We start from the raw sequence: 25,614 nt of genomic DNA, 5'->3' as shown, positions 1-25,614 counted from the left end.
ACTGTACTTTGGAAAATCTGACAAAATATCATTAATTAGACTCCAACCACCTAGAACTGTGTGGAACTTGGCAGTTTTATTCTGCAGAAGTGCATGCAGCTATTTTATTTGGTATCAATCCAAATAAATTCCCCCATCAGTTTCTGTTTCAGTTTTGTGTTTGAACAAATCCAAACAGGCAAAGTAAAATACATTCACATTCTCTACATTTCACATCATGACCATACAAAACTGCTAATTTTGCATGAAAATTTGGCAAACCTCAAAGACTCTATCATGGATCTGGTTTGATAGGTAACTTTGGAATGAATCCAATGAGTTTTGCATAGCTGTGCTATAGTTGCATGGATTGCCACCCATTAAGCCACAAAAACAGGCAGAGTTTGGATGTTGCTGACTCTCTTCAGCAACTCCATTTTTATTCCACATTTTGTAACATGCTGCAGGCGTATACATTTATGATGCTCTATAAAGGCCCTATAATGAGAATAACAATTGCTTTTGTTTTAAATCTGGCCAGGGTTTTACATCATCCCAGCTGCCTGAAGTCCCTCCACCCTCCCCTAGGTATCCTGGGATTTCAGTTCATCAGAAGCAAGACTGCTGCTGTCAGTGGGCCTGGTTCTGATCTCACATTGGTGTAAACTAGGAGGTCATTAGATTCACATCACATAAAAACAGCATCACTGAGAGGAGAATCAGGTCCAATGTCTCTAAAGTGAAACTCACCGCAATGGTTTGATTGCGTTAACATTTCTACTGCACACACAGCGGCGGCTCCAGGCACCAACGCTCCAAGTGCATGCCTGCGGTGGCAAGCCATTAGGGGGCGCCCTGCCAGGCCCTGCACGTGCGGTAGTCAGGCAGCCTTCGGCAGCTTGCCTGCAGGAGGTCCGCCGGTCCCACGGATTCGGCGGCAGGTACACCAAAGCCACGGGACTGGCAGACCTCCCGCAGGCATGCCGCTGAATCCGTGGGACCGGGGACTTCACGCAAGCATGCCATCAAAGGCCTGACTGCCATGCTTGGGGCGGCAAAAAGTTAAAGCTGCCCCTGTACACACATATTCATTATGTATTTTTATGGGCGGAAGTAAGGAAAGAAGAGGGTGCATTCCTACTAATGCCAGGTATGGGGATAAGGACAGAGAGGGATAAAAAGGGGAATGGAACAAAGGAAAGAGGAAGCGGAATGAGGATGAGAAACAAGATATGGAGTCTCAGTATAAACATAAGGATGTAGAAGAGGATGGGATTAGAGATGGGGGAAGAACAAGCTAGGGAAGAGGAGGCCAGGGATGAGATGAAGATGAAGAGTAGGAGGTTTATGGATGCCAGTAGGGAAAGGAGGATGGGTGAGCTTGGGGATAAGTATGGAAATAGATTGAGGAACAGGCTAGGATTAAGGAGACGGATGAGCAGGAGATAGAGAAAGAAGAGCATAGGAGACGAGTAAGATTAGGAAGCAGGAGGAATGGGATTGGGAAGTAGAACAGACACAGAGATGGGATGATCAGGACAAAGATATGGATAGGACTGGATGGAATGTGTGGAGGGGACTAGGATTAGGGATGAGGTGACGAACAAAGGTGGAATTCAACTGGACAGGGATGGGATATGAAAGAAGGCTGTAGGAGAAGGATGAGAATAGGAAGAAGGATGAGACAGTGATGGGACTGGAATGGGAATTGGGATGTTACTACGTGCATGCAGGGCCTGCCTTACCAATCCAACGCAGGTACTGAAAGAGGCGAAGGATCCTGGGTAACGAAGCACAGTGCCACTGTAGTAACAGGCTCTCTCAGGCTGAGAATGGGAAGCGCCTGGGGGGCTTTTCCCCTCATCCCTGAGCCGCTCCTCCACTGCAAAGCCAGGTGCCAAGAAGCGGCTGTCCCTCTTGAGCAACAGGTAGAGCTCCCGGGCAAAGGCCGGGATCCTCAGCAACACCTCATCCCCATCCTCTGATGGTGGTGGCGGTGGTGGGGAAGGTGGCGGCGGTAACTGAGAAGCAGCGCCAGATCCCTGAGGATGCGGAGACCAGTGATAGAGTTCCTGAGACTCGTATTCATCCTCTGCATCCTCATCCTCCTCTGCTACCTCCCCAGCTGGCTGTGGTTGTCTGTCTACCGGGGAGGAGACCGAGCGGACCTCACGGGAGCTGCCTGCCACCTGGCTAGGTGTAGCAGAAGCACTGGTGCTGCTGCTGGTGCTGTTTCCACAGCTGGGATCAGTACTGCAGCTGCCTCCACCACCACTGCCTCCAGCAGGCTCCTGCTGGCCTCTGCTCCAAAGTGCTGGGAAGATGATTTCCCACTCCTCGGAGTCTCCTGATGCATGCAGACCTGCAGGAAAGCCAGACAAATAATAGCATATGCCACAAAACAGTGTTGCACATGCCACAGCATACCACTCATGCCAGTGAACACACATATATGCCAGTATCCCCTGACTACAGCCAGTGCTCCCAACCAACAAGTGCATGACACAAAACACAACCTTGTCCCATTCTCTCTCACCCCCAGGTACCTTGCCCACAATATGTTTACTTGCAGTATATTAGTCAGCCACTAGATGTCTCTGTATTGTTTAGGAGTTCCAGACAGGAACTGTGGTCCCTGGTAAACATGAGAGATAAGCTGGAACGGGAAATGTGTGGAAACTATTGTTTTTGTCTGTAATTTGTTCTCTTTAATAAATACCTCCTATATAAGACTACAGCTGGACAAAAAAAAAGTGGCATTTAGAAAACAAGTGTCAAAAGTTCCATGAAAATTTTATCCTATTTTTCAACCAACTGTAGAACTGGTCAACAAATTTGCTATTTCAATTAAACAAATGGGAGAAAAATGTCATGAACATTTTGACATGTATTTGATGAGCTATGTTTAAGACTGACTGTGATTCTATATATCATTACAGCACACCACAGCCAAATGCATATGCTTACAACACATGTGCACGCACACATACATGCAGCAATACAACCTCCATCATTATCACATAATATTGATGACTTTATTATTGATTATTAATTATTATTATTAACGATAATTTTACTTATGATTAATGATTTTATTATTAGCTATATGTGTATATGATATATAAATTAACACATTGCATGAAATACTCAACAGAACATATTCAGCTGAGTCTGTGGGTACATTACGTATGTACATATACATTCTAGTCAGGGGTTCTCAGAACAAATTTTTTGGTAGCCTCAAAGTGCGGCCACCAACTCTTGCTGGTGGCCACGCTGACAATTTTTCCTAAATAGTTAATGAACTTTAGGAAAAATATATAAGCACATGCACATGTCCACATCATTGTAATTTATGGAATCTTTTTTGCAGATTCAATAATAAAAATAATGTACAGTTGTTTTTCTTTTTTTATAGGCCCTAAACAGAATAGAAACACAAATAAGGTGCACTGCAGGTTCTTGTCTTTTTTGTTGTTGCTTCTTTTCCTTTTTTTGGTTGCTTTTTTAAAAAGACTTGCAAGCTAATAAGTCTGCTGGTGTGAAAAATGATATTAACAAACATACAAATATCACTTTTCACAGCAGCAGAGTTACTCAGTCCTGGCAAGCCCAGGGACAAATTAAGCCTTGGATGGGGAGATCGGTGGGGGGAGGAAGTAGGGGACGGGGGGAATGCATGACAGGCCAGTGGAGACAGCGGGGACCAGGGGAATTGGGGGGTGAGCCCCACAGCCAGGCGTTGGAGCCCTGTGGCCAGAGCCTGCTGGAACCCAACTCTATGTCCCCAGGAAGCTGGGGAACTCACTAGCTTTCTCCTTCTCCAGCATGTCTCTCTCCAAAAGGGGGAGCAGGGTCCAACTCCTGCTGGTGGCCCTCAGGGAAGGACCCACTGCTTTGTCCATCTCCCCCCAAATCACTGCCCAGGAGGCTGTGGCTGCAAGAAAAGTCCCTGATGGCCACATATGGCCACATTTCAGAAACACTTGAGATATACTTAATCTTGCCTCACCACAAGGGGATGGGCTAGATAACTTCTTGAGGTCCCTTCCAGCTCTACATGTCTATGATTCTATGAATGGCTCTATGTATGAATATATTATATTACATATTTATATATAGTTATTCATAATTTGTACATACATACACTATGAATAATGTTCTACTCATAATGTGTATACACAGAGACATTATGAATACTAGCATACACAAATATTATGAATACTATGTAACACACACACATACTATAAACATTGTATATGTGGGAAATCACTCTGTGCCATATGATCATATATACATATGTTATTGATATATATGCTACCAGATCCTTCATACAGTACTGATTAGTTGCAAAGTAATGTGCACAGGTTGGCTACAAATAAGAGAAGAAAGCAGCAGTAACATGCTGGACCACTGATTTTCCTCTCCTCCTTTTAATCCCATGCTATGGAAAGTACAGAAATGAGCGCCAAAGAAACGGACAATTTTACCTGAAATGATCCCATTTGATAGGAAACACAGCTGATAAAAAATGCAGCAAATGTGGCTCAGTCGCATCCCCGTTTTCTTCTCCATCCACTTCACTGTCCCAAACACACCGAGGGAGCAGCTTATTCACACACTATTTATTCCTGTGTATTGGCTTCTGTTGCTGCTGCCTGTCCTGAATGGGTTGTGCCCTGAACTGCCCCAGTTCTTTGTATGGTTGTGGGTTGCAAGCTGCTGCCTCTTCACACGGTGTATGTCCGAGTTTGTGCGAGGCGGGGAAGAAGGGAGGGGGAAGAAGTGGAGTCGTATTAAAATTTGCAGCAGCTCCCCAGCTCCCTGGTGGACTATCTGATGAGTCTATTTTCTGATTTACAGGAGGCAGCCGGAGGAGAAGGCAGAGCCGGAGTGAAACCACCTCCAAGCCAGCAGAGAAGCAGAGGCCAGTTGGAGAGTGGAGAGGGTGTCCTAGAAAGGAGAGGGAGCAGCACACGCAGAAGCAGAGAAGGAGAGAGACAGAGAGAGAGAGTTATCTGCGCGCAGAGCGTGTCACCCTCCACAGCAGTAAGGGGATAGCGGTGGACAAGCGGCGAGAAGGCGAGAGCTGTAGGCAGTACCGGGAGAAGAGGAGGCAGCATGTGCCCCGGCTCTGGCCACCGCGCTCTGCGACCAGGCGGCTGCGAACTCTCCCTGAAATCTCCCTGGTGGGGCCGGGAGGCGGTGGATTAAGGGGAAGGGAGGGATCCCCCAAACTCCTGCAGCTTGCTCCCAATTGGTTGCTCCGGCCAGCACTATTTGCATGCCCCCAAGCCAGAGGTACAGCAGGCAGGTATAACCCCGGCCTCCCGCTGCTGCTCCACTGTGAACAGCCGAGGGGGGAAGCTGCTGCTGAGCCAGGGCACAATGCTGCAATCCAAGCGATTTTCCAAACGCCTTTGAGTTGCGTTTCAGCGTTAAGGCAAGGAGCGGGAAGATAATACAATTAGTCACGGGATTCTCCAAGGCTTCCACACACCCCCTCCTCCCTGCTGCCCGTCACACACTCCCACAGGACCGTGCATACTCATATACCCACACCTCCCAATCCAGTCACACAACCTTATAACACAAGACACACGTAGTCTATATATCGACACACCCCATAACACCCTCACTATACATTTTACACACACAACACATCACACGCACCACATTGTAAATAAACACAAATTATACCCTGTCTAGGACAACACAAGTACACTATACACACAGAGTAATACACATCATGTCCTACACACACAACCCCTATGTGAACACACAGGGGCTACACCCACCCACCCACAGTCACGCAGAACTTGCACAAACACACTAGACTACATTACACATGCACTAAACACCTTTTTTAAAAAGTATCCCTTCTCTTCCCCTGCCCCACCTAAAAGGCCTTTGCTTCAAATTCAAGACACTCAAGATTTACCATTTCTGTCTGTTTGTGTAACTTGATTCCAAACTCCCTTTTTGCCCCCACTGCACAGCTCTCCATGGAAACCCAACACTTCCCACCCCAATCTCTGTCAGCTGAGGAATGATTAAATGAGGAGCCAAGTATTATATTAAAACAAATATCTAAAATCAGAGTAAGCTGCAAAATCAACAGATAAACACCTCCAAATCTGAGACTGATTTCTCATCATAACCTTTGCTGGTCTACCTACCATTTCTGATATCAAAGGTGATGACTATGCCTTAAGGGAAAACAGAGTAATATAGTTTTCTGAGGAAAGACATCTTTTTGATAAGAGAAAACTACAAAGTTGCAAGAATTTCTCCTGAAAGCTATAGAGATGTTAAAACAAAAGAACCACCACCATATTGTTAGGCTCCAAATAAAAAAATATGTTTAGACTTCACAGATGCCAAATGTACCTTGGGGTCTGATCTCTGCTCTGAGTGTTCAATAGCTAAAGAAATGCTGCACAACAAGGGTGTGTATTCTTAACTACCTCCAAACAAGATTCTTGATTAGTTATTTGGTTTTATGGAAAAAATTACTCAAGAATGATCTTTTGCTGGAAATTAATTGAGCCAATTTTCAAACTAAGCAAAAATCAGGGAGGGTTGTAAAAACTAGACAGATTTATATTTAACAGCTTAAAAAAAGAATCTCTCAGTGCAAGTTAGTATTCATTTGACATTTAAAATACATTCTTATAGTAAAACTTTGATCCTTGAGTAAATATTATTTCACATTTTATTTTGCAGTACAATTAGTTAGTTAATAGGTCCAATGCGGCAGTCTTTTCACAGGCAACACCTTCATTACAGGGGAGTTTTGTCTGAGTGTGTATTGTAGAATGTGGCCTAAGTTCCACCACTAATTGCAATTTGAAGTATGAATGAACAAAAGCATATAGAAAGGATACTAAAGTGTATCAGACCTAGGGATATTGTATATACAGTTTAGTACACAAAGTGGAGGTTTACAATTAACACCCAATCAACAGTAACCAGAACTCAAGACACAATGTTGTACTTTGTTTTTATAACACTGGGAATCAGATTGGCATAGCAATTTTTAAGCTAGTCCTTTTGGACCAAATCCTTTTTGCCTTACTCATGTGTGTAACCTCCCATGAAGCCAACAAAACTAACTCTGTGAGTAACATAAGCAGAATTTGACCCCTTGAGCACAAGCTGCAGGAGGTAGAGGGATTGTGAGACAGCAACTGTGAGAGGTTTTAATATATTTGACTTTATCACAAACAAACAATATAGGAGTATTTCAAACATTCAAAGAAATATTCTACAAATAGGAAAACAAAGCTGCAATACATTTCCTTGGCTCATTTTGTGTTTTATTGTTTTAATAGTTAAAATTAAAAATGTAGGGGAAATTCTCTATGTTTAAGTTTGGGGAAAGTTCACTATAAAACAGAGCTCCTACTGGTGTTCATTAGTTTTAACAAAGAGTCTGGTCATAGGTTAATACTGGTAGATGTTGTTGTAGTCCACCACATGTTAACTGTTGTCACTGTAAGACTAGCAGAGGGAAGTCTAGATGTAAAAGAATAAGAACTGAAAGAACAAAACAATGGCTTTCTCCTGTGATTTTTTTTGTAGAGAGAATGTGAATGTATCCATATAAATACTGTACAAAAGAGTTTAACAATTCACAAGCCCAGCAAAACTCTGTCTGCAACACAGTACCTGTTTTACATACCACAGCATAGTATGATTACCTTAAAAACCCTTTCTTCATAATTCTGGATGTAATTTACTATGTAGCTGTAAACTAAGAAGAAAGGCAAAAGATTTTATTTAAAGAAATAACTGAGAAATTTGTTAAATGAAATATCGTTCCTATAGTTCCTATTTGTTTAAAAATATTAATAAACCAATTCTTCATTGTCTATTTAATCCCTGCATGAAAATTATAGTAAACAGGGGGACAAAATTAGCATAATTCTTGTTATAATCTTTAGTACATGTATGGCTAAAAAAAAATCAATTTTCCATTCACAATGCAGGGTAAAATGAAAATTATTGAAGATACTCAGTTTTGCTCCCTTGAGTCTTGAGATTACTCTTCATCTTTGAGAACAGTTTAATGCTGTAGTTTTCTAATTGCCACTAGTGGAATCAGCAGTCTGGCATATAATTATCACAGAATTGCACTGAATTTACAGAGATAAATTAAATAAAAACAGTGGGCCAAATCATACCCTTCCATAGACAAACTTTGCAAGGTAGGTGCAGGGGAGGAAGGGAGGCCCTAAAGATATATAAAAAACTGCATAGACCAGCTCCTTAGCTGGTGTAAATCAGTGTAGCTTCACTGATTTCAATGAAACTTTAATAACCTACTCCAGCTGAGGATCTGGCTCCATGTGTTCATATTCACCCAGTTTCTGAGGTGTCATCTATTCTTGTTAAAGGGCAAGGTGTTGCTCCCCATGGTCTGAGTAGATATTGAGAATTTTTAACCTCATGGTTCTCGCAAGATCAATCTTGGGACATCCCATGGATCTCAAAGCACCTGCAGACAACTGAAGCATTCATCTGTCTTGGCCTTCCATGTCCCTAAGCAAGAAGCATGGCCTCATCTAAATCTATGCTGTCAATGACTTTCTACTTCTATCTCAGTCACCTGTTACTAGGTGGAACATCTTCTTTCCTATACCCAAGAATAATAGGCAATAGCAATCTAGTAATTTAATAAACAGAGTTAAGTTTAACATGGTGTGAAATATGCAGCTGATTTTTTAATAAGTCCCCTTCTAATTTAATATAGAGTCCATCCTCAACCACTGACTTTTTTCTTGGCTTATTTTGTTTCTATAATTATGACTGTAAAGGTCATATCAAACTTATGTTCATAACAAGGAATTTGTACAATCCATTTCTACAAGAGTGCCTTAAACAATGCTTTAAATTGTAATGAAATCTTTTAAGCCTTTTTACAGTGGTTGAGTTGTTAATTATTTGAGTATATATATATGCTTTATAAGTTTCTGACAGATTAAATGCTTGAGGATTACTGAGCTTTTGGATACATTTGTTTCAAATTTTTACAATTTAATGAAATATACTAGATAAATAGAAGAAACTATGCTGGTTTGAATGGTGCTTACTACATTAACATCACATATCATATTACTATTCAGATTAGAAACAGAAACACATGTCTTCCTGTTTCTGAAGAGCCTTGCAAATGTTATCTCAATATAAATAAACTTTTGTGGAAACTGCAGGTTGAATTATACATTTTTTTAAGGTAAATGTAAATAGAAATACAATTTGTAGATTTTTTTTAAAGCATGAAGAAAGTCAGTTTTCCCATTTTAGAGAAAGCTGTGCTTATTGCCTGTTAACTCACTGAATCTTTGATCTGTAATTCTATACCATTATTTACATCTTAAATACCTTACATCTTAAAACCCTTCATTTGACCATGTATGTATTTAAGAGCACTTCAAAGGACTTTTTAGTGAAACTTACTTTAGAGCAAATCTCACAGTTATATCTAAACTCAGTAGTTCAATCATGATAACCTGTAGAGTAGGATATAAGTGTCAAACTACTGTGAACTTAATACTGCATATTTACAGAGTTGGCACTTCTGATTTAAAGTGCCAACACTGTGAATATGTAAAGTTAAGCTCACAGTAGTTTGATGTTTATGTGTTACGCCACAGATTCTCATGACTGTACTACTAAGTTAAGATAATTCACTGAGATTTGGTCTTAGTAAGGTATAATCATTGACTTGTGAGTTATTTCCCAAAGTCACACTGTGAATTTAATCTAGATCTTTGTGGGTGGTAGCTGTAAGTAAAAATACACTTAGAATGCACTATTTATATAACCTGTTGGCTGAGTAATCATAATCACTTAGTGTCTTTTAATTTAGTATAAAAGCAACAAAAAGTCCTGTGACACCTTATAGACTAACAGACGTATTAGAGCATAAGCTTTTCAGATGCATCCACCCACGAAAGCTTTTGCCCCAATACGTTTGTTAGTCTATAAAGTGCCACAGGACTCTTTGTTGCTTTTTACAGATCCAGACTAACATGGCTACCCCTCTCATTTAGTATACTACTTTTCTTAGAAATGTGGATGTTTGAAACTAAGGTACTTTAGACGGTCATCATACAATCTAACAAAAAGCAATCCTCACAGTAAAAGAAATCAAGACATCAGATGCAAATTGTAGCCCCATAATTAAAGGCATTAAGGGCCCTCCACAAACATCAGTTTCTCATAACATAAGATGCAAAGTCTCTCACAAAGAAGTGCTTACTCCATACTTCTGACAGAGATTTTCCCCCATACAGAACTAGCATCCTTCCAATCTGAGACATCATGGCCTTCCACAGTGATCAACTATTGTCATTTCATACACAAGTCTCTCACAAAAAACACATCTTCCCATTTGAAATACCAAGGAACCTCTACAAAGAACTGCAGTTCAAATTTGAGAAACTTCAGGTCTTCGCATGAAAAAACAAGTCTACTATTTTTAGAAGAGGCTTCTCGATTTGAAATAGAGGCTTGCATCTTAAAAAAAAAAACCACTGTATCCCATTTATGAGACACCAAAGTTCCCCCCAAAAGTTCAGCATCCTCTAAGATTTTTACTCCCTCTATTGGCATGTTCCCATATTCATCTGGTAAAGAACGCAGAAGGTCACTGTGATGCTGGAAGACCAGGTGCCAGCGCTTGCCAATGCTGTAGCTATCAGCTAAGCACTGACAAATCATAACTGGAAACCAGACCAGCTCACCTGCATGTTACTATTGTTCAAGATATGTGTTAGACTTGTAAAGATGTGTTTAAGTGTTTAGATTCTATCAAATGCTTGTACATTGCATTAATCTTGTTTCTAATACATCCCATGCTGTAAGAGGATATGCAATTTTTGCTGTATAACTGTAAAAATACCTGCTCTGAACTTATGAACCCAGGCAGAAGAAGTAGTTCCCCTGCCCATCACAGTCCATGATCAAAACTAAGTGGACTATTGTGAAACATCAGAACACAAAGACTGGGCTAATGGCCCTTTCATGCCCACAAAAGTAATACATGCAAGGAAACTCATCCCATCAGCTTGAATTCTGGAAGAAGGAAATAAAGATAGCTGACATCTATCTCTTTGCTGTTTGGACTCTCAGAGGGCTGGAGCTAGGAAACAAAAGTAGAGATCTCCTTTTAAAACTATAGATTATCATTTGTGTATATATAGATGTTGCCTGGTTTAGCCTGTAAATAACACTCATTTCTTTTTTCTAGTTAATAAACCCTTAGTTAGTTTACTATATGATTGGCTACAAGTGTTGTCTTTGCTGTGATATCTAAGGTACAAATTGACCTGGAGTAAGTGACTGGTCTCTTGGGACTGGGAGCAGCCTGAATGTTTTGTGATCATTGGTGCAAATTATTTTTTCAACCTGTGAGCTGCAGACCTCAGGAGGTCTGCAAACTTTGTCCAAGATTTCTGTACATCCATTTGAAATTTTTTTAGGGATCCACAAATGAAAAAAGGTTGAAAACCCCTGGTGTAAGTGACCATTAAGTCCAGCTGGCCTGTGTAGCAAGATGGACTGGAGTGCCCAAGTGGACTGTCATCAAGTCACAGACAAGACTGTTATAGTGCTTTAGGAGTTCAAAATTGTTACTGGGTTGATGAAATTTAATTATAGAACCTACCACTGATTTGAGGTATCTGCTCTGCTTTTTGATAATCTGCCCTGAAGTTAGCACTCGTTGTGAACAGCCCCAGACAGCGTGACATTCACCTTGGGTTCCTCCACTGTATAATGGACCCTTTTCCCTCCATCAAGAGTCTGAACTTCCTTTCAAGTTCAAACCATTTAAGTTTAAGAAAAAAGTGTATTTGTAATTTTTTTTTAAATAGTTTTTTTCTGTTTACGTCAGCAATATAAAAAAATAATACTCTGGTGGATTACTTTTCTTGAACAGTAAGAGGAGAAAGGGCTTCTTAATGTGACTTTGAATGAATATTTGAGAAGATTTAAAAACAAACAAACAAACCCCACCAAAACTCTACCTTTATTATTGGTGAGCAAGGAAAAGAAAAAAAGAAAACACAATGGTAATTAAGAACATGCTCCAAACTCAGGAAACTTTTACCAGGTAGAATTTCGTATTATAACAGATAATTTTTGTTGAGAGTAAAAATATAGTTGCTTTGTGTCAAAGCAAAGTACTCACTTTTATTGAATTAGGTAGAGTAAAATCAAAGCACGCATATATAATAGTAATATTAATTTTGGAAACTATAACCATTATTGGCCCTATTCTCTTGTCCTGTATAATTTCAAATCTATTTCAAAGTAGAAGTAGGGGAGAACTTTTGGGCACTCTGGAGATTAGCATTCTGATTTAGGTCTGACTAGGGTCCTGATCCTGCAAGACTACACACAGGCTTAACTTTACTTAAGGGAGCAGAACTCTGTTCCCCATCTGTAAATTAAACAGCATATGATCCCTTAGGGACCATTGGTAGGCATTGTCTAATAAAGCAGCTTTTTTACTGGTCAAATGTACAACAGGGACAGGGCAGTTTAACCTGCTGCCTGATATCCCCACACCCTCAGGCCTCCATATCAGATGTAAGGAGAGGAAGATGGGGAAAGGAGACAGAGGTATAGGGAACAGAATACAAGAGGATTTTGGCCAGGACTGCAAAACACATGGAACTGAGTTAAAAAATCTATGACATTACTAGCCAAAATGAAACAGTTGACAAATATGTTAGATTAACACTGGATGCTAGGTAGACTTGTGCTGTATTTAAACCAGGGATTTAGAGACGAAAGATACTGGGTTCCATGGTTAATCTCATGGATATATGAATTACACTGTGCAACAACTGTAAATATGGTGCTTTGTCAGGAAAATCACTACAGTTACAGAGTGTAAAGAGATAACTAAAAATTTAAAGTATGGGCACAGGAAAATTGCACAAACTAAAGAAATCTAAAAGGGAACATAGCTGAATCAAACAAAAATAATTGTTTTATTAAACAATGAATCACTTCTATTCTTTTTGTAGGTATTTTGGTAGATAATTTATTTGGGTATAATCTTCACAATCAGCATTACTATTATTACTTAACTATCTAATACTGTTAATTTACACATACATAACGAGAAGAAGACAGAAAACAGAACCATAAAGGACACCAAACTCATGGAGAAGAGGGAAGGAGCCTTTAAAGGAGATGCCTTAGGAGGGTTCAGGAACTTGGGATGGGGAGCAGGGGAGAATAGCACAGTCATGAAAGATAAGAGAAAGTGAGAAGGAGACTGTGATCAAGAACATCAGGAAAGATGATTTATGTCTCATTTCTTTGCTGTGTGGTAAAATGAAAAAGTAACATTTCAGAACCCACAATGCCTAATGAAATAATATTAATCTGTAAGTGATTTTTCATTTAAATTATATTGTGGATATCCTATTTGTGCTTTCCCCCCTGCCATGGCAGAGAAGGATTTCATTATACTTACTAGATTAAAAAAACCCAAACACAGACATGATTTATATTTTTCTATCTAAGGGATTTATTCATAAGATATGTTGTGCGGAAACCTGCAGAACAGGCTGTCTTATTCTTTCAGCCTCTGTAACTGGGAAACCCATCAAGACCACATGAGTTGTCAAAGCATACAGTATGTAATATACTGTATGAGTACTATCCACAGACACTCGCTTTGAAGGTAAGCCAATGGCAAACAGTGGCACCAGGAGACCAGCTAAAATATAGAGGAATCGGGGTGACAGAACATAAAACACAGGTTGTGCAATAACAGGCAAACAGCCAAGGTCACATAACTAAGTGGTTTCTAAGCTACTCTCTAATGCCCTTTTCACTTGAGGCAAGGCAAAAAAAAATTACAATAAAAAAAAACCTAACCCCTGCCCTCCGCCCCCTCCCCCAAAAATCCTCCATATATGTTGGCTTTCTATGAGATGTTCTTACCTATACTTCTGAATATCTGCCCCCGGTTATGTGGGAATACATAATAATAATAAAAAGAATAAAAGCACAGAAGGTAGATTATCTTGCATTTAATTGAAGTCAGACAAAGGAAAGAAGCAGATTGACAGGTTGTGCTATAATCATTGTGATCCAAAGCCAGGAAGTGTCAGTTATCAGAGTGCTGACAGGCGTTCATTGTACTAGATTAATTCGTTAATATTTGCAAAGCACTTTGAAGATGAAAATGGTTATACAATGACTAAATATATTCATCATCATCGTCACCTAAAACCTGCATGTTTCCCTTAAAGGAAAATAAGCTGCAGAAGTGTTTCAACTGCTCAGAAGAATCAACATGTGTGATTTCTTTGCTATACGTCGCACTTACTTAGGACTCTAGTAATCTAGTATATTTTGTTACCTTTTCCAATCTTTCATAGATTTACAGGAATCAGAGGTGAGACTTATACTCACCCACACACACACCCCATAAGCACTAGAAACACTTTCTCCAGATGTTTTTCTACTACAGAAGAATTTTATCAGACTTCATTTCCAAAACAATTGATGTAAACTGGTGTCTGCTTTTGCTTCTTCTTCTGCTACAAAAGTTGTTGGACCAGCTGGTTTTATCTCCACCAAATAGACAGGAGGAGGGAACTATAAGGTCAAAGAAAGGCTACTATGTGACCAAAATTAGGAAAATAAATCTGGTTATTCCAAACTGAATGTCAGGTGCACAAGGTCACCAGATACTACAGTGTACAAAGTTGAAAGGAGACAGGCCTTGCCAAGAAATTATACATGTGAAACAGGAAAATCCTGATTGCTATTAATTCATTTATTTATGTAATGTAAGAAATATATGGAGGAAACTGAAAGTCCATACGGATATGGAGAAGTCACTGATACTCCATCAAAAAGAAGATGGAAGAATACCACTATATGTTCAGGGAACTGAAGTATTTCTACTTACTCTACACAAGAAAATGTGAGGACCTGATTGAGACACCTCAATCAAACTGAATTGGGGGGAGAGGGAGGAGGGAGAGAGAGAGAGAGAGAGAGAAAGACCACATGTCCAGCATAATCATTTTTAAAACAATTTGTTGAAAAGGAAATAACTCCTCTTAGGAAACCTTTAGTACTATCCCAAATTAAATTAAGTTCTCTGTTTTCATAATTAGCATCACAAAAGATCTACCTCAGCTTGACAAGAAAGTATCCAAAACAAAGGGTTATCAGAGACAGGTAGATTTGGAGTCCTTAGACAAAAATCCCCATGGGCTACAGGATCAAGCTCTGTATCTGCACCGGAAACACCTTGATTCAGGTTTGGAAAACTCAAATTCCATTATTATCAGGAAACTGTCAGTGGTGATGTTTTAAATGCCTTCATAGTCACACACACACACACGTATGTATACTATATAAAACTCTTATACGTACAAGTAAAGTTTCAGTTTTGATAAGACATGCAGAAATATCTAAATATTCATTAAATGAACAATCCAAAAATGTTTTAGAGCCAGCAGAGTTAATCCTGCTGGCTACACTGAGAGTAAGCCTTAGACCATGAACTATACGAAGTACTGCATACAGCCAGAAAATCATCATTAATGATGTAAACTTCTTTTAAAAATCTAAAAAAAAACAACCAAATTAATTCCCACATATCAAAGATAGTTGCTTTCACTGGGTCAAAGTCCACAGCAAGTGTGACATATTACAACTAACCCACTGTTGGATTATCTGAGCGCAAAACAAAAATATTTTAGGTTGGGATTTTCAAAAGCACCTAAGGAGATAGAGCACAAGTCCCCTCAAACGTAAATGGGATTGCTACTAAATACCTTACATGTTTTTGAAAATCCCATTTTTTAATTATTTTTATTTAGTTAGTTAGTTATTAATTACAAAAAAGGGTAAATTTTCCCCTACATACTCATCACTCAAAATATGGCCTAACCAGTTTTGATTAAATTTAACAAAACCTCCACTTATAGATGAAAAATTTCAGCCCCAGTGAAAAATGTTTTATATTGTGATGGACTGAAAGTGGGATTGGAGTTTAGTAATTGTTCTTTGAAATTTAAATTTCTTAAGTTTATCAGGCGATAATTATTGTCAATTTTGCCAAAATTACACCATTGATTGCATTTTTAAACAGTTCTTTTATATCTTCCTTGTGAAAGTATCTTTGTTTAAGCTTTGCTCCTACAAACGTTTACACTCATGGTTATTTTTACATAAGTAGTCCCAAGGACCTATTATATTCCTGGATTCTCCCTTTACGTATTTTAGTCTTAATGGAACACTATGGCAGCTAGGGGTATGTCTACACTTGCTAGTAGATCGGCACTGCTGCAATCGATGCAGAGAGTGTTGAGTTAGCAGGTCTGGCGAAGATGCTAAATCGATGGGAGAGCCCTCTCCCATTAATTTGTGTACTCCACCTCCCTGAGAAGTGTAAGGGAAGTTAACGGGAGATACTCTCCCATTGACACAGCGTAGCCACCGTGGTAAATGTATCTAACTACATCGACTTCAGTTACATTATTCATGTAATCAAAGTTGCATAAGTTAGACTGATTTACCACAGTAGTGTAGACCAACCCTAAGATACTTATATGGGTCCGATTACTGTAGTACCTCACAATTTTAGTGCATTTATCCTCACAACACACCTGAAAGATAGGAAAGCACTTTCATCTTCATTTTTCATTTATCTTCATGGGAAACTGAGGCACAGATACATTAAGTGACTTGCCTAAGGTCACACAGGAAGTCTGTGGCAAAGCAGGAAATTGAGCCCACATCTCTCAAGTCATAGGCTAGTGCCCTAAGCACAGAACCATTCATCCTCTGTAGATTTATGTTACATACAGAAGTTCCATGGCCAGACATAAAAACATAATTCAAGTTATTGTATATTTGGTCACCTATGCAACATGATTGCTGTCATTTTCTAAAGAGCAACTAACACACACCTCAAGTTGTAGGGTACATGGCAATAATGGCAAAGTCCTTAATGTGTTTTTTTTCCCCAGCCTAAAATTGTTTGGAGCAAATGTTACATTCATGAAAAGTTCTAGAGTGACAAGCCTGGAGACTGAAAGCCTCTGTCATAAACAGATAGTTAAGGGTTAATGTCTCTTTTACCTGTAAAGGGTTAACAAGCTCAGTGAACCTGGCTGACACCTGACCAAAGGACCAATCAGGGGACAAGATACTTTCAAATCTTGGTGGAGGGAAGTCCTTGTTTGTGCTTTTTGGGGTGTTCTTTGTTCTCTCTTGGAGTTAAGAGGGGCCAGACATGCAACCAGATTTCTCCAATCTTTCTGAAACAGACTCTCATGTTCAAAAATAGTAAGTACTAGATAGAAGGCAGATTAGTCTTTATGTTTGTTTTCTTTATTTGCAAATGTGTATTTTGCTGGAAGGATATTTTTTCCTCTGTTTGCTGTACTTGTATCTTAGGCTGGGGGGAGGGATTCCCTCTAGTCTATATAAGCTTAGACCCTGTAAACATTTTCCATCTTGATTTGACAGAGATAATTCTTACTTTTTTCTTTCTTTAATTAAAAGCTTTCTTTTTTAAAAATCTGATTGATTTTTTTCCCTGTGTAAGACAAGGGGATTGAGTCTGAACTCACCAGGGAGTGGTGGGGGGAAAGAAGGGGGAGGAAAAGGTTAATTCCTCTCTGTTTTAGGATCCAAGGAGGCTGGATCAGTGATCTCTCAGGGAAAGTCTGGGAGGGAGAAAGAAGGAGGGGGAATGGTTTATTTCTCTCTGTTTTAAGACCCAAGGGATTTGGGTCTTGGGTTCCCCAGGGAAGGTTTTTGGGAGACAGAAAGTGTACCAAACACTATATTTTGGTTGGTGGCAGCGTTATCAGATCTAAGCTATGAATTAAGTTTAGAGGGGTACATGCAGGTCCCCAATTTCTGGACGCTAAAGTTCAAAGTGGGAATAAGACCTTGACAGCCTCTTTATCCACAGAAGAAGTACAACTAAGGCAGTGATGCAAGCTTCCCCATATTGTCCTTCCAATTTATTTCAACCTCAACATAAGAGAGACCACTTCTATAGATGAGAGATAACCAAGGTTTCGGACCCTACCAATAAGGTGCCAGTTAGAGCCAGCTGAGTAGCAATGCTTGTCAGGTGGGCAGCTAGTCACTACTCTTTCACATAGGATATTGAACAGCTATGAAACTTTTGGTCATTACAGCCTCATTTGGATCTGAACTGGTGACTTAAATTGAGAATGGCACTGTATCTCATAACCACGGCCTTGAATCATCCAACTTCCACACTTCTTCAAGTACATTAAGGCCAATGTAGTCATATCTGGCCTTATACAGAAATACTTAGACCAAATTGTCCCCTATGAGAGCTTTTCCCTACATACAGGATATTCTGTGAGTTCCTATTTGTGGAGTTTCCTCCTGGTCATCCAGATGGTGGAGATACCCATGGAAATGGCAAGTGTGCCAAAGGCCATAGCTATCCACATTGATGTACTGGGTCCTCAGTGTTACCTGGCCATCGATTCCTTCCATGGTCTCCCTGCCTGCCAGTGCCCTTTAACACTCTCTCTCTAGTGTTGGAATCAACACAAGTCAATGCAGATCCAGGATTAACTTATTTTCTGCGGCCCCACAAATTTTAAGAGGGGACAATACTACAGAAAAAGGCTTAACCCTGATTCTTTCTACCCCACCCAAGAATCAGATCTTTGCACTTCATCAACAGAGGGGCATCCAATGTGTTGGGGAGCAAGGGGAAAAAAGGTCACAGAACTTAACTCCCCTCTTGATCACCCTCCCACTTGCATCTTCTGCTTTGGATTCTCCTCTGGTTCTGGAAACAGAACAGGAACGTTTTGCTCTTATCAGTAAGCATTAGTGAGGACCTATGAGGTCTCATGTCTGCAGAGACAAGTAAAGCACCTCAGTCATGCATTTCATGCTGTACATACCATAATAATGACACAACAGGGCATAAACCCAATTAGATTTCTTATTTGTAGAAACTGAGTCATGTGCAGCAAACAAAGTTAGACAGGGATTAGAGCTAGTCACAGGAGAATGTACGAACTCTGTGAACATTAAATAAATGGGACATGAGATCAGCATGGTCTGTTGTATAAATTAAATTAATTCCCAGAAAATATTCATAAATATTTTTTTAAAAGATATGCAGATATTTTGTTCTATATCTGACTTGTATTTTTAGGTTCCTATTGTTACCTGTCCATTTTTTGCCATGGAATCTATTTCTTTATCCTACAATCACCAAGTAAATGCACTGATTGTTAGAATAGGTAGCAGTTATTGATAATTTTGTTTGCCTCAAAAATTGGGTTTGGCACATGTACACTGGTGCCAGAGCAATGCTCTGTCACTTAAGTTATTTATTTCTAATTGCACAATACAATTTTACTTAACAAACCAGTGGGATCACTTTGCTCCTTACTTGTACTTTTCTCTTCTCATATCAGACTCATCCATCTGTCCAGAGGCACTATTAGGAAGGCCCCTTTTATCTCCTGGAAATGAAGGCAGCTCTTTTGGAAACGTTTCTTAGTACTCAAAAGTGGCAGGGAGCCACCTATAAGATTGTATATGAGATTATTTAATAAAAGCTAGCAAAAGCACACACACACACACACACAGAGCATTTATGGAATGGAAGGATGCTGAGTAAGTATGCAATATGAAGACGAAATTAGAGGTAGGAGGTAAAATTGTCCTATATATTTCAGTCATTCCGATGAAGAATCTTTCTGCTTAGATAGTATTGAGTATGTCTTTGATACTAAGGAGTCCCTGGACACAGAAAACCAGAATGATTAATTTATTTTCTGTACAAAGAAATAGCCTCATTCCATCTGCTCTGTTATTCTGCCTTGTTACTTTTTCCTTGTTAAAATATTTCAATATACATGTTTCATTTTCTACTACTCTACAACAGAAGAGTGCTCTGGGTACCTAAACAATCTCTTAAAGGACACTCTAAATAGAAACAGACTATATGAGTTACTTCTAGTTCGTAAAACCCTAACAAGAATCTAATATAAACTCTACAGAATCCCCACCAGCCTCCCACTCTCACCACCACCTAGCCTCCCACATCTCCTTCTGGGGCAGGGAGAAAAGATGGGTCTTGCAGAATGGCCTGAAGGTTAACAAACTGCTTATTATGCACTAAGATGGGAAAGTGAGTTTCAAAGATGCAGAGCCCTCACAAAGAACACTAGCTCCCCTTCCCCCTCGCCCCAGCCTTTTTACCGATGGGGCTCCAGATCAGGTGCCTGCTCTAACTGCAAGTGGGGAAATTTTATTGGTAGAAGGCAGGTTTTTAGGATAGACCATTTAGAGCTGGGATCTACCTGATAGCTGTGTAAACCAACACCTTAAATTCAACCCCAAGCCAATGGGCGGCCAGTAGAAACCTGCTGACCACTATACTTACCTACATGCCTCCAGCTTTCATCCAGACCACATCACACAATCCATTGTCTACAGCCAAGCTATAAGATACAACCGACATTTGCTCTGATCCCTCAGACAGAGACAAACACCTACAGGATTTCTATCAAGCATTCTTAAAACTACAATACCCGCTTGGTGAAGTGAGGAAACAGATTGACAGAGCGAGACAGGTACCCAGAAATCACCTACTACAGGACAGGCCCAACAAGGAAAATAACAGAACACCACTGGCCATCACTTACAGACCCCAGCTAAAACCTCTCCAGTGTACCATCAACGATCTACAACCTATTCTGGAAAATGATCTCCCACTCTCACAGGCCTTGAGAGGCAGGCCAATCCTTGCTTACAGACAGCCCCCCAACCTGAAGCAAATACTCACCAACAACTACACACCATGCCACAGAAACACTAACTCAGGAACTAATCCCTGTAACAAACCCCTTAACCTTCTCTGTCCCCATATCTACCCGAGCGGCACCATCATAGGACCCAACCACACCAGCCACACCATCAGAGGCTCATTCACCTGCATATCTACTAATGTGATATATGCCATCATGTGCCAGCAATTTCCCTGTGTCATGTACATTGGCCAAACCAGACAGTCTCTATGTAAAAGGATAAATGGACACAAATCAGACGTAAGGAATGGTAACATACAAAAGCCAGTCAGAGAACACTTCAGTCTCCCTGGACACTCAATAACAGATTTAAAAGCAGCCATTCTTCACAAAAAAAAAATTCAAGAAGAGACTTCAAAGAGAAACTGCTGAGCTACAATTCATTTGCAAACTTAACACTGTCAATTTGGGCTTGAATAGGGACTGGGAGTGGCTGGCTCACTACAAAAGCAAATTTCCCTCTCTTAGTATTGACACCTCCTCATCAATTATTGGGAGAGGACTACATCCACCCTGACCAAATTGGCCTTCACCATTGGTTCTCCACTTGTAAGGTAACTCCCTTCTCTTCATGTGCCAATATATATTTATGCCTGTATCTGTAATTTTCACTCCCTGCATCTGAAGAAGTGGGTTTTTTACCCCCAAAACTTATGCCTAAATAAATCTGTTAGTCTTTAAAGTACCACCAAACTCCTCGTTGTTTTTGTGGATACAGACTAACATGGCTACTCCTATGATACAAATACAAGTGACACTGCTGAATTAATTAGGATACAATTTAGAAAGGAAAAAAAATTGAGATCAGGTTATTTCCTTGAATAGTTATGAAAAACAATAGGATTCTTTGAAGGGCTCTCTGGCAAATTGTTAACTTGCCTAAGGGCTGCCCAGGTTGTGGCACTGCTTCAGTGGCCTGAACGAGGACTTGTGCAGACCCAGAATTCCTCCCACTTTCTCTCTCAGTCAATCATTCTCTCCTAAGGGAATGTTGAAGAAAAAAATATATGTGAAATGTTTTTTAAAACAAATAAAATTAATCTTATTTCCAGCCTTTAAATTTGATTCTGATCCCCTAACCTTCAAACAAAGTCCTCAATAGTTTAAATTGTTTAACAAAAACAAATTTCACCATTATTTTAAGACAAATAGATATGTAAAATATTCAGTTTATAAGTGCAGGGCTTGCTCTAAGCCTTGGACAGAAAAATTCCCCTCTTTTCATTACTGTTAATTTTGCAATAGATGAGTTCTCTCTAGATCACAGACCACCTCAAAGGCAGTTGCATTTCAGTGGTATTGCACATACACAGTTTATGTTGGGCTTTGGAACTTTTCAGGATAAAAGCAGCCAAAGGTGAAACTTTATTATTGTTCCTCTTTACTACCTATTTGCTTTTTTATTCCTTCCTATTATTTGAATAGAACACCACATTTTATTTTGACTGAGATGTGTTTTATTAATAAAACACAAAAATAAAATGCATATCTGCTGAAACAAATGAACCAGAATTAATTGACAGTTTATGTACCAATTCCACAATATAGACAAGATAAAGAATAAAGGAATGGATTGAATTGACATTTAAACTACTGTGGACTTGATTAAAATGGCTAGCAGATTAGAATCAGGTTTTCATGGTGAGAATGGGATTATTTAAGGACGTCAAGCATTTTGAACATGTTTTTAAAATGAATGGGGTCTTTCACTAGGTCTATTCATTTTTTTTAAAAATGAGGCCCAAACCAAACTTTAAAGGAAAACTGAACCCATTTTGCTCAGCCCAGCAATCTGTAAGTTTGAAAGGTGCCATAAGAAACACTTCTAACCATGAATAAAACTGTGTCAAGAATGACTTGTCTTTTTAAGCAACATTGCCACCTCTGTAGGGGGCATAGTAAAGCCAATTGCAATTTTTAAAAATACCTTCAGACGAAGTTCACATTTTATTCAGGGTGAAAAGCTTTTTTCTTATCTTTCAGATTTGGGGTGAGAAAAATATTGTGCTGCTGTATATTATACAGATCTCTATCACAACAGCTCCACTGAGCCATATAGATACTATATAGTTTTGAATGCTGAAGAAGCACCCACATAATACTTTGTGTTATGATAAAAATATAGGGAAAGTAACCTTGTGACCATTCAGGAGGACAAACTGGATAAATGAACTGGGATCTAAAACCCTGATGAGGGAGCTCTACAGCTATGTATTTACTGACACAAACAAGGGAACCCTGCGAGAATCTTGCAATTTACCTATGGAAAGACTGAGATACATAAGAATGACATGGAAAAGGCATATATGCAATTGAAAATCAACACAAATGCAACAACTAGGTTACCAATGCTGTGCTAATCCACTACTTTTTGTTCTGAGTGTTATTTTTTTTTGTTTATTTTATACTTATGGGGTAGCTCCAGTTGTGTTAGAACCACAGTAGCTTTGCTTTTGTCTAAAATTACAACAGGCTTTTAAAATGGAAAATGCTGCTCCAGGTGCTAGAATACTGATAATTGTATGGAAAAATAAATAAGAGTTGTAAAGGACAGAAAGTAAATAAAATAAATGAATAAATAAATAAATAAAATAGAATACATTATTAAATAGGGGTTGGAGCAAAAGGCCTGCAGCCCTAATTCAGGCAAAGCATCCATTGATTTTACATCCTGATCAGGCAAAGCATTTAAGCATTGAAGTCATTGGGTCTACTCATTTGCTTAAAATTAATCATGAGTTTAAGGGCTTAGCTAGCTTAGGGCCATATATTTCAGGAAAATTGCCGCAGCTCTCTTGGGCAACAGCTTCCTGATTAGTTACTCTGACTACTTGTTGGACCACTGCTTGAATTAGGACTGAGAGATAGGGAATTAGATGAAGAATGTAATGGGTTAAAGGAGTGTATTTTGAGGTGGAGGCAGGTAGAACAGGGGTTTCTTTAATAATGGTTTTCTCTCGTAATAATGTTTTGATTGTCAAATATGGTTCAGGGACATATTATCCCACCCTTCTCATACTGAGTAGGACTACTCATAGATTAAGGTAGAATTGAATAATGGTGGTAGAAGCTGGCCATTAGTAGATATTAATTATTTACTATATACTACATACTTCAATTTAACAAAGTATTAGCCTAAGAAAGAATTAAGTACACTAGAAATCAGACAGTGAATGGTTCCAGAGGAAGCACTATACCATGAATAAAATGCTTTGTGATTGTCAAAAATAAATAAAGGACACTGATGAAACATCTTCCTCTACAGGAGATAAGTTTTTAAGTAAAAAATTGCATATGTAATAATTTATTTTGCAAGATATTTGTTGTTAAAAAAAAGTCTCAGAAAATATCAGAGAAACCAGCTAAAACAATGGCCTCTTGAAGTCTGAGCATCTTAACAGATGGTTCCTATTAAACTTCCCTTGCTTTTTCAAGGAGAATCCCTTTTATGTCTACTACACCGTTTGCTTTTTGTTTCTGTTTATTTTGAAAACATACCTACAGCATTTTTAGCTGTATAATATAGGGACAAAAGTATGTAAAAAATCTGACAAAACATTTCTAGTCGCTTAAACTTCTACCCCATTTTCAGCTGCTGATTCAGGTCACGTTTCCTTTTACTTTCTGCTACTGTTTGAATTGATGAACGATTCTCTTCAACAGGAGGCTCCTTCAGAAGTGCTCAATTTCTTTTCAGTTCTTCCTCCTCCTCTTCTTCATCATCAAAGTGAAGGAAACATGTTTAAAAATAAAATAGGATTTTTTTTCTACAAATATTTAGAAATTGAACCGGTGTACCTACTTCTGTAGCCTTTATGAAAATATGAAGGCACAGGATTTGGTCTTGATCCCAGACAAGTGAACTAACACTGCTTCATAACTTCTGCATGCATGAATGCTGATTATACAAGATATTACACAACTTTATCTCACATTGTGCCATACAGCGTATTCCAGAATGATTTATTGAACTAAATTATGCAAGATAATATAGCTTAGCTACATTTATAGTACTGTATTATATATTGTATGCCATTCAAAAGAAGAACAGCATATGCATGTTAGGAGATAACAGCAAAATCTATGCCATAATTTTGGTATTAGGGGAGAGAGAGAGACTGCTGTCTTTAAAAGGTCCATAAAGACAGCTCTGCATACTATGCTCCAACCAATACTAATGACGTTTCAGTTTGACAAAAATAATGAAAGCATTTATAATTACAATACTAGTTTTTCACATGCTGCTGTTAGAGCATCAAGTTCCTTCCCCCACGAATTATTTCCTGAATCAATATATTTCACACACTAGTTGTAATAAACCACATACGAACCTCCTACATGGTGTATTCAATGCTTATGATTTTTACATCTTTCAGATTCAGCACTAAAAAACATTATGATGATTTGTGATTCTCTTTGGGGTATTTTAGATCCATAAGCCAATGAGCTCTGTGGAGCAGAAAAGCTTCTCTCTTTCATCAACAGAATTTGGTTCCAATAAAAGATATTACCTCACCTACCTTATCTTTAATATCCTGGGATCAACATGGCTACATTAACACAGAGGGGGGGGAACACCCCAAAAGCCATTTTTAGTTGCTTATGACAGAGTTAAGCACCTGCTTTTTAAAAATAGCCTTCAGTTTTGCCAGCATGAAACAGGTAGTTAGAATTCTTGATGCCAGCATCTGGGTCAAATTTAATGGCACTTGCACAATTGGAGGCCGCTTTTAAAAGTCAGGCCAAGAATATGGCAATA

General features: G+C 39.1%; 1 protein-coding gene across 3 annotated transcripts in view; it reads right to left on the bottom strand.

Moving 5' to 3' along the window:
• ADAMTS19 (ADAM metallopeptidase with thrombospondin type 1 motif 19) overlaps positions 1-25,614 on the bottom strand; it is a 352,203-nt gene that overhangs the window by 256,971 nt on the left and 69,618 nt on the right. For 2 of the 3 annotated variants that reach the window (XM_050945613.1, XM_050945614.1), the window contains exons 1-2: positions 4,470-5,138; positions 1,725-2,341 (exon numbers count right to left, since the gene is read on the bottom strand). The exons of the other annotated variant lie outside the window; for it this stretch is intronic. In XM_050945613.1, the coding sequence (XP_050801570.1) occupies positions 1,725-2,341; positions 4,470-4,554 (702 nt within the window). In that variant the 5' untranslated portion in view covers positions 4,555-5,138. Of the gene's footprint in view, positions 1-1,724; positions 2,342-4,469; positions 5,139-25,614 lie in introns of those variants that run through there. 3 annotated transcript variants of the gene reach the window in all.

This window comes from Gopherus flavomarginatus, chromosome 3, assembly GCF_025201925.1.
Source record: "Gopherus flavomarginatus isolate rGopFla2 chromosome 3, rGopFla2.mat.asm, whole genome shotgun sequence".
Taxonomy (NCBI): domain Eukaryota; kingdom Metazoa; phylum Chordata; order Testudines; family Testudinidae; genus Gopherus; species Gopherus flavomarginatus.
The sequence above is the reverse complement of the archived record's forward strand: the minus strand, read 5'-3'. Positions and strand labels throughout refer to the sequence as shown.